General features: G+C 33.8%; 1 protein-coding gene across 2 annotated transcripts in view; it reads left to right on the forward strand.

Annotated features, from left to right (window-relative positions):
- The window catches only part of ZNF106 (zinc finger protein 106), a 97,354-nt gene extending 92,574 nt beyond the window's left edge, over nucleotides 1–4,780 (forward strand). For both annotated transcript variants that reach the window (XM_073610521.1, XM_073610522.1), the window contains 2 exons: nucleotides 641–787; nucleotides 3,025–4,780. In XM_073610521.1, the coding sequence (XP_073466622.1) occupies nucleotides 641–787; nucleotides 3,025–3,078 (201 nt within the window). In that variant the 3' untranslated portion in view covers nucleotides 3,079–4,780. The remainder of the gene's footprint in view (nucleotides 1–640; nucleotides 788–3,024) is intronic.
- The last annotated feature ends 6,237 nt before the right edge of the window (nucleotides 4,781–11,017 follow it).

The raw sequence follows: 11,017 nt of genomic DNA on the forward strand, positions 1-11,017 counted from the left end.
GAAAAAAAATAAAAAAATATCCAATTCGTTTACAGTGCACAGTTTAGTGAGGGTTGCTGAAGAGTTGTACTTACAAAGCCATCCACAACCTGGCCCCCAGCTACATCTCTAACCTAGTCACAAAATACCAACCTAATCGTTCTCTTCGCTCCTCCCAAGACCTCCTGCTCTCAAACTCCCTTGTCACCTCATCCCATGCTCGCCTTCAGGACTTCTCCAGAGCCTCCCCCATCCTCTGGAATGCTCTACCCCAATCCGTCCGATTTTCTCCTACTTTATCCACTTTCAGACGATCCCTGAAAACTCATCTCTTCAGAGAAGCCTATCTGGCCCCCACCTAACAACTGTACATTTATCTTCTCAATCAGCACATCACCCATAGTTATTACCTCTTGTATCTCTTGACTTTCCCTCTTAGATTGTAAGCTCTAAGGAGCAGGGCCCTCTGATTCCTACTGTATCAAATTGTATTGTATTTGTACTGTCTACCCTCAAGTTGTAAAGCGCTACGTAAACTGTTGGCGCTATATAAATACTGTATAATAATAATAATAATTTCTGTGGTGCGGTAGAGTACATTCAAAATTGACTATATAAAACAATGCTAACACTGAACTTTTTTTTATGTACTTCTGCACAGTGGCATGGATGCTCGCTTGTCTTTGGTGTTGTCGACCATCTGAAGCAACACCTGCTGAACGATCACACAAACCCCAACTTCCAAACCTTAAAATGCAGATGGAAGAATTGTGATGGTTTCTTCACAGCTCGGCGAGGATCCAAACAGGTATTTTTATATAAATATATTTTTATATAAATGCTTTAGCTTGGATGGTCTAATTTTTAATACTTGTGTGTTTGCTTTAAAAAAACAATATATGTGTGTATGTGTTGGGTTACAAGTAGGTGTATACTGGTATACTAAACAAAAAGAGATTCCCTGCACTTGGTGTATAAATTAAAGATATGTGACAACGGCAACCCTGAAATATCTGAATACTAGATATCCAAACCTACTTTTCACTAAATAGGGGCGCTGTCACTTTAAGGTGCTATTCATACTAATCTAGATATAAAAATAATGTATTATTAATAAAAATTGTGCACATTTCTGAAAAAAATAAGAATAAAAACAATCAAAGAATTAAAAGAATTTTTTTTTTTAAGATTGCTAGATCCAGAAAATAATAAATAAATAATAATAAATAAATAAGCTTTTTTTTGTTTTGTTTTAATGTGAGGAAAGTTACCACCATCTTTTTTTAGTACAGTAAATATTTAGTAAACTCTGCGAAGTACTGTTTGTAGTTATCACTTCAATACCAGAGACTTTTACCCCTTTCCTGCCCTGGCCAATTTTCAGCTTTCAAAGCTGTAACATGAACTTTTTATCAGTTTTTTCACACACATAGAGCTTTCTTTCGGTGGTATTTAATCACCACTGTGTTTTTATTTCTAATTAAATTTTTCGCTAAATAAATGGGGGAAAAAAAAAAACCTTTAGAAAAAGTAGAGTTTTTCTTAGTTTCTGTTATAACATTTTGCAAAGAATAATCTTTCTTCATAAAATTAGGCCAATATGTATTCCGCTCCATTTCTTTGGTGAAAATAACCCAAATCCGTGTATTATATTTAGTCTGTAGGAAAGTTATAGAGTTCACAAACTATGGTGTGTGTGTGTGTGTTTTATATATAGATAGATATATAGATATAGATATATATCTATATATAGATATAGATATAGATATATCTATATATATAGATATATCTATATCTATATATATAATATATCGGAAAATTGATCAGTCCTGATGTACTTGAGACCGGAAAGTACAAATATCCCCCAAATGACCCCTTTTCAGAATGTAGACAGTATTTACTTTTTTTTTTTTGAAGTTGTAATTTTTTGTTAAACTTGTTTGTAAAATGAAGACATTTAAAGAAGTTTTTAGAAGTGCCATAGAAGGTTTTTTTTTTTTTTTTTTTTTTTTTTGTGCTCTACTTTTGTATGAGGTGTACGGTCAACATTGTGGAAGGGGGCTCGCCCTCTAGCTAGTGCAAAAGGCTCAAATGCAACTGATTTCTCCAACTGTAACACAGCCAATGGCTCCCATTGCTGTCAATCACAGCCAGTAAGGAGAGAGGATGGGGCCGAGCCATGGCTCTGTGTGTGAATGAACACGCAGAGCCGTGGCTCGGGAGTAAGCCTGTTTGTGTGCCCCAATTGCAAACCACTTGTTCTGTGGGCACTTGTCAGGAGTGGAGAGGCCAGGAGCAGCGGTGAGTGACCCAAGAAGAGGAGGATAGGGGGTTTCTCTGTGCAAAACCATTACACAGAGCAAGTGAGTATGCTATGTTTTTTTGTTCTTTTTAAAGAAAGCCTTTAATATCACTTTAAAGTGGGGTTCCACCCAAAAAAACAAAACTACATGAAAAATCCTAAAAAAAAAGAAAAAAAATTTGGATATTTTTTTTTTTTTACTTACCTCTAAATGCCTGTTGCTAGGGGGACCTTCGTAGTCTGCCTCTTCCAGTGCCTGGGCTGGTGACATCGCTTCCCCCTCGGCACAGGAAGGGCTTGGCTCTGCTCCCTCCCTCCTGTCAATCATATGGGACCCATTACAGGTCCCAGGTGACTGAGCGGCCAATCACGGCGCGCGGCGCTGCTCGCGCATGCGCAGTGGGCGCCAGGCTGTGAAGCCACAGCCTGGCGCCCACAGTTGCAATGCCGGCGCCGCTGAATGGAGGGGGAGACGAGCGGGGCTTCGATCCCCCGCATTGCTTGACCCTGGGACAGGTAAGTGTCCAATTAAAAGTCAGCAGCTGCAGTATTTGTAGCTTCTGACTTTTAATTTTTTTTTTTTTTTTTTTTTGACTGGAACTCCTCTTTAAGACTAAAATACAGATTTGTAAACACACAGAGTCATCACTGGTTCTTGGACAATTAAATCTGTTTGGTTATATGTTCAATTATTTTGGACTGGTCCATTTACAGTATAAGCATGCTGTATTTTTTCTCCACAGGGCGCAATAGAACACATTGAACGACATGCAGAAGAGTGCCAAATGAACAAATAAGAAGCACATTACCTCCCATATTGGGATGATTCTTTATAAGCAACACAGAGAGATTTTCAGCAACTCCAGGTGTTTCAGCAGGATCATTATACACTACTGGGAAGTAAAGCGCAGAGTTGCCGTATCTCTCTTTTATTCTTAATGACCGCACAAAGCAACAGCCCAAATGGCTCCTACATCTGTCGTCTTTGTCACTCCAATGTCCAACATTCTTGTATTTCATTTTAAATGGTGTATTTTTCAGTGTTAAGTTACCAAAAAAAAAAACTAATATTTTTCTACATTTCTCAGTCTTTCCTTCATGGGCACAGCATGAAGGAATCTATTGTGTTATATGCCTCTGTTTCCTGTACAAATCTTAAATGGACAATTTTACATTTTTATAGAATGAATAGAGCCTTTTTACATTTTATTTACACTTCTCATTAGAGAAGAGATTCTAGAAATCGTTAAATTATTTTTAAAAAATTCCCAATAAGCAGATATGATTTTCTCCCTTTGGCACTAATTGTGTTTTTGTTGCACTAGAATTACTCAGATCCTCATCAAATTAATCTTGATAACCTTTAATACATGTCTCTGTTAAGCTGAGGACACTAATGTGGAATAATATTATTTTGATATCATACTGATTTATCAGAATGTGACAATAACAAATGTGTATCTTTAATTGAAGAATTAATTTCAAGTCAATCAGTCAAAAGGCTCGGAAATTTTACAAAACTCGTTAAAAATTTCGGACAGCTTTTCAACTTCTATATGGGATTCCCATTGTTATGGTTTAAAATACTATGAAAGACCACTAATGGAGTCCATCTGTAGAGGGAGGGTTTTTTTTGGCATTGAGGAAAACAATGCCTGACTTGTTCAGTTGGTTCTTTTTCAATATTCTCATACTGTTGTTGGTAATGTGAGTGGCATTGCTGAGGCTTTGCATCCTTAAATTTCAATGAAAATGTTTTTTTGGAGAAGGGGAAGCTATAGTATTTTTTTTCACTTAGTACGCATTTTGCGCTATCATTTTTAACATTACCCGAAAGTAATTCTTGGACTCTGACATTTTTTACTTTTATTTTATACAGATTTGTGAATGCTTCTACTATGGATCATCAGTGTATCGGGGAATGTGAATAGGGTCCCATGTTTAGGAACTGTTACCCAAACCCAAAATAAAAAATGTAATCTATTGCAATTTACCAGTCCTTAGATGTGGTGGCTATATAACCATTTTCTGAAATTCGAATTTCATATAGAATAAATTAGAATAGAAAAGAATAGACTAGAAAAACAATATATATTATATTATATTTTATTCTATTGTTTTTCTATTTTATTCTTTTCTACTCTGATTCGAATTCATTCTATATGAAATTAGAATTTCTGAAATTTCTAAAATTTGAATAGAAAAGAATAGCATAGAAAAAAATCTAATATATATTATATTCTGCTCTATTGTTTTTCTGTGCTATTATTTTCTATTCTATTCTAATTTTTTCTATTCAAATTTGATTTTACTCTATACGAAATTCGAATTTCGGAAGATGATATAGCGATATATATAAATATTTCTTCTATGCTGTTTATTGGTTTTCTATGCTATTCTTTTCTATTATTTTCTATTCTAATCTTTTCTGTTCGAATTCGAAATAATTCTATACGAAATTCGAATTTCGGAAGCCATCTTCCGAAATTTGAATTTCGTATAGAATGAATTTGCAATCAAATAGAAAAGATTAGAATACAATATATATATATTGTAATATCTATCATCTTCCAAAATTCTAATTTCATATAGAAAAGATTAGAATAGAAAAACAATAGAACAGAATAGGAAAAAATAAATAAATAAATATATATATATCTATCTATCCATCTTCCGAAATATATATTCGGAAATATATATATTATATTTCATTCTATTCTGTTCTATTGTTTTTCTTGTCTATTCTTTTCTATTTTCTAATCTTTTCTATTCAAATTCATTCTATACGAAATTCGAATTTCAGAAGCCATCTTCTGAAATTCAAATTTCGTATAGAATGAATTTGAATAGTAAAGTTTAGAATAGAATAGAAAAGAATAACATAGAAAAATATATATTATATTTTATTCTATTTTATTGTTTTTCTTTGCTATTCTTTTCTATTATTTTATATTCTATTCTAATCTTTTATATTCATATTTGAATTCATTCTATACGAAATTCGAATTTCAAAAGATGGCTTCAGAAGTTCGAATTTCGTATAGAATAAATTTGAATTTGAATAGAAAAGAATAGACTAGAAAAACAATAGAATAAAATATAATATATATTATATTTTATTCTATTATGTGCTATTGTTTTTCTAGTTTATTCTTTTCTATTCTATTCTAATCTTTTCTATTCTAATTCGATTTCATTCTATACGGAATTTGAATTTTGGAAAATGGTTATATAGTTTGCTTTTTCGAATTGGGTCAAATTTTTTCGAATTTGATAGTTTTTTGTAATCTGGTAGAGTTTTTTCAAATTTGATCGTCCTTTTTTCGAATTCGAAACTAATCTATTCTAATCTTTTCTATTCAAATTCGATTTCCTTCTATAAGAAATTCAAATTTCGTATAGAATGAATCCAAATTCAAATAGAAAAGAAGAGAAAATAATAACAATAGAACAGAATAGAATATAATATATATTATATTTTATTCTATTCTGTTCTATTGTTTTTCTATTCCTTTTCTATTTTAGCTTCCATTATTTTGAATTACATCCCAATCTATTCTCGGATTCAAATTTATACTATTCGGAATTCGAATTTTGGAAGACGGTCATGTTCTATTTTATTACAGTCTATTAAATTCTATTCTTTACCATTCTTTTATTTTTATTCTATTGCTTTATTGTTTCATATTCTATTTTATTGTATTTTTTAGAAAATCGATTCCTATTTTTTCGAATTTATTTTCAAATTTGATTCAAATTTGATTTGCTTTTTTTCTATTTGAATCGTTATTTCGGATTCAGTTAAATTCGTTACTTTTGTAATTCGGAAATTTGGATGTATACGAATTTCTGAATAATGTAAAATTCGGCCGAGTTTCGATTCGAAACGAAATGCACATGTCTGTTACATTTTTCCTTTTTGGTCTGGATACAGTGTAGATTAATTTTTTTTTTTTTTTTTAAGGGCACGAATATGGCCTATAAATTTGCACTGACTGACAGGACCGTAAAGCACAGTCACAGTGCAGTATCAGAAAGGAGAGCCTACATATGTAACCAACAATGTGACTGCACTTTTATATATAGAATTACAAATTATACAAGGTTTTCAAATCATTAATACCCATTGATAGGATTAATTACATCTGTAAAAAGACTATGGTTTCCCCTTGAGTGCTTTATTTCATGGCATAATGTATTGAGCAATGTTGTATCCTAAACAATGGAGGTCTGGCTACATCCATTGAGCAACCTGCTCTTTAGGAGCACCAGTTAGATGTTTATAACAACAAGGAGTTACAGGAACAAAGATGGTTTGCCAGCTAGCCATCTGCGTTGTATTTACCTAAAAATCTTCTGATATATCTCTAAAATATATATTTATGGGCCATTGACCCTTTATGGATCCTTTACAACTTGACCATGCAAAGTAACTCTGGATGTGTCACCCGCTGAGGATAATGGCCCTTTGCTCTAGGAGCACCTGTGCCCTATGGGTTTAGTTTTCCTTTGCTCCCAGTGGCAGCTCTTTTCTGGTATTAAACCAACCACAGTAACCTTGGAAATCTGCTTTCATCCATCTAGATATCTGATTTGGTTCCTATGGGTTGCACCACTTTATTGCTCTTCACACTTTGCCATGACCTAAACTCTTACAAGTATCTTTATGGTGATGTCCTAGATATGCAGTTTGATGACATGGGTCTCTTACAGCAAAATAGGCATTTTAATACTGACTTTACAGTATGTGGGGATAACTTGAATGTCCTTCTCATCACTATCATATTTTTGTGTGTTCATTTGTGTTCTGTTAGGCAGTGAATTTATATTCTAGTATCCCCAGACACAAGAATTGTGTTCAGAACTGTAAAAAGTCAGCCTTCAAAATGGGCCCAAATATGCTTCAGTTGTAAGCTTGGGCCCCAAATTTTATTTAAAGTGGCACTTAGGTTATTTTATTGTTTGATTCGTGTGTTTTAAGTTAAGTTCTCATACACTTACTATGCAGATCTTCTTTTAAGGTATTTTATAGTGCCACTGATAAGTATGAAATAAAAAACGTCATCTTCTTTATTTCACATAAAACAGAAAATCAATTTGATGTCTGCCGTGATGTTAGGTAGGTGTGACGTTATGGTGTACAAGTGATTGAATGTGTGTTGTGGGGAGTTGACAAAGTAGAAAGAAAAAAAAAAATCCCACAAAACAACAAAAAACACAAAAATCATCTTCCAGTTATGTGTGAGTGATATAGCCACAAAAATAAAAGATTTTGTTGGGTTGTTTGTGTGTGCATGATACATAGCTGTCTTTTTGTTTATTTTAGGAATCTTGAAACCTCAGGACAGCAAAGATAATGGCTTTACAGTACCTGACAGCAGCAGTCTTGTGAGTTTCCACAAAGCTAAATTTAGCAGTGATTTAGGGTACAATATTATGACCCAGGATCAATGTACACGCCCAAAGAAATCCCAGGGAATGTTGTCAGACACTGCGAAAACTATTTTTTGGTATGTGCCATTATAACTTACTTTATAGGAAAATTACTGCAGAACCTACCTGTCCTGTATAGGAGTAAATCTAAGAACATTGGAAGTGGTTTGTTTTTTTTAAATTGCCACCATCCCAAAACCAATATATGCATGCACAATGTAAGTTCCCATTGGAGTTTAAAGGCAATATAATGATTAGTCAACAAAAGTATATAAAACAAAAAAAACTTTTATTACAATTGTTTATGTAAAAAGCACATACTTGGCTATTAGTCATAAAATTACATATTTGCTGGTACGTTACAAAAATTTATAATACTTTTATAGCAGTCCATTGCTGGAGAGCTTATGAGAGTGTAATTGTTATATGCTTTCATAAGCTCCCCAGCTATGGAACCTAATAGGAGTGTCATTGTTTGCTTTTTACATATACTATTGTAATAAAGTTGTTATATGTTTTTATGGATTATGGTTTACATTGAATTTAAAATCCCATGAGAACTTAAATTTTTTTCATGTATGAGAGTTATGATGGCCACACAGCCGAAAAATCATTTGAAAATCTGTCAATTGGACCGTTCGTTCATTTTTCTTCCAGTTCATGAGCACAAATAGAAAATCGGTTTTAACTTTTCAGAACTTAAAAATCAAAGAGTCTGGTTAGAAAATTCTGCTGAATGAAAGATGAATTGAAACGTTAATGTGTTTCTCCCCCAAACTGTTTGCACTAGGCATGTGTGACAAAACTAAGAAAAAACTGAGTCATTTATTTCCATTAAAAAAATTATCAATCAAAATTCGGTCATTACATGATGGCAAAATTGTTTGCTCTCACGGCCAAGTGTTTGGTATTCGAAAAAGAGTTTGAACGATTTTTCGTATAGTGTATGGCCAGCATAACGAGCATTGCTAGATTCAACTGGTGGCAAATAAGTGGAAATTAACTTTTCGTGATGAAAGCTTGTGTTATTGGATATTAAAGAGTTGCCAAGCACCATTGTTCTTTACGGCATAACTAAAGCGAACTTGTCACAAACATATTAATTTCAGGATTACATGTCTTGTGTGTTGTTTACTTTGGAGTGGTCTGTTGGCACTGTGTGCCCCCTTTTGCACAGGAAAACCTTAATAATCTGTATGCCAGTGCTTGGAGTCATTGCTGTCTGATTCCAGGGTGGTCTTTTTATTCATGTAAAAACTGAATATTTTTTCCAGGGCTTGCATGAAGAAGACAGGTGTCAACCACATTGGCATGCTAGTGACAAGGGTTCTCTCTGGTAGAGGGTGCTTTTGGCCACAAATGTTTGTATCGTTTTTTCCTTTAAAAAAAAAAAGAAAAAAAAAAAAGGCCTGTAATACTTAGCCAGTAGCTATGCAGAGCTGAGCATCTCCCTGTATCCTCCAAATATTTATTATTACAGTTTGTAAGGGAGAATGCAAAACCCTCTGCTTATGTGTATTGCACTGGCTCTGGAACCCTAGAGAAACAATGACTAACAATACAAATGGTAATACATTTGCAAATTACTAATCTGAATGTGTATTATTGTGTTAACATGTAATAATTCAGATTTTCCTTCTACCATACCCTATGTTGTGCATCTAGAACCTAGGCAAGTGCTAATGTCATTTCTTGCAAATGATTGTTTGGAACATGCACAGCAGTTGAGCCCTTATTAATAGTGCCAAGTTTTAGAATTGCCTTTATAGGCTTTTATGTCTTTATGTTCCATCATTTTACACCTCTGTTTCCATAGTCTTTTCTTTCTCTTTTTCTCTTTCTTTCCACAAATCTCTGATTTATAATTTGGTATTTGAGGGCTAATGTGAGCTAATAAATCAGTAAATGAATGACTTTGTTTCCTTGTTTTTTATTTATTCATTCCGTTCTTTCTGAAACATTCAGGGGTCTAGTCATGCAAAATTTGCTGGACAAATATCACAAGCATTTACCCAGCCGTTACAATTTTTGCCTGAATTTTTTAAATATAATTATTGGCCATAATTGTCACCCCCATCTAGTGGCCATAATGTTGTGTTAGGGCTGGTCAAATGGTAGTGAATATTCAACCAGCACATTTTTATTTTTTTAAATGAACCCCTTAGAGTCGTGTTTTGGAAGCATCCCAGTAGGAGAACTTTGTGGCACTTAGAGAAAAGCAATGTAAAACAGCAACAGTCCCAGTAAACAATTAAAGAGACCCATTTGATTGCCCATGCAGGTCGCTTAAAACTGCTTTGTTTAGCCAATTCAATTGGGGAAAGCCCCCGCGTTAAACCCAAGCCTACTTGACAGAGCTTATACAATGCTATGGACTGTTGTCCTTCCTCCCCTTGTAGATAGATATATGGGGTAAATCCGCGCAGTGGTTGAGTGTAGTTAGGATATGGGGCTGCTGCCTCTACAGATACAGTACCACCTAAGTGGAGTGTATTAGAATTTGGTAAAAAGCAGGAGTAGTTATGGCGCTGCCCTTGTGGGGTTAGAAAATTTTTTTTTTTTTCTATTACTGGACAATTCCTCTATATATTACCTGGTGTACATAACTCCTATAGATCTAAAGTATTATTCTTAAAAATTATATTTATGAGCGAAGCAAAAAGCAAAAGAACAAAAAAAAAAAAAAAAACTCTATATGTACCAAAATAACGTGAGTGTTTTAGATCTGGAATCTGTGACTGGTACTCGGTTACTAATAATCACATTGTAATAAAAGTGAAATATTAACATAAAATACTTCAATTATTTCCACAAAGTGCATTTGTGCTAAACCAGTGCTATAAATGTCATAAAGTGACTGCTGCTAAATCATACAGAATCATACAAAATGTCCAGTGCTATGAATTCCATAAAGTGACTGGTGCTAGATCATACAAAATCATACTAAATGTCCAATACAAAAGGTGACTGATGTGTTTTTAACCAGTAATCTTGGATAGGAAAAGTTCCATTAATGAAAAAAAAAAAAAAAAAGTTCTTTTTGGAGTATTTTAGGATGTTCAATCTTTGAGAAACAGATTTCTGTGGGAAAACTTCTTATCCAGGTGCTGGCTCTTTAATTAGTGCCTTATCTGCATGCACTGATACTGCTTGCACTCACCGGATTTTCTTTCCCCTGCAGGGGTGCAGGCAGTCACGGTATCTGCCACTGTGTAGCAATCATAGATGTCTCCAAACTTTACTTTCCGTGTTGTTTTGATGTATTACATATAAAAGAAAGGAGGGATACCCATAGCGTAAAAC

Source organism: Aquarana catesbeiana, linkage group LG13 (genome assembly GCF_042186555.1).
Source record: "Aquarana catesbeiana isolate 2022-GZ linkage group LG13, ASM4218655v1, whole genome shotgun sequence".
NCBI classification, from domain to species: Eukaryota; Metazoa; Chordata; class Amphibia; order Anura; family Ranidae; genus Aquarana; species Aquarana catesbeiana.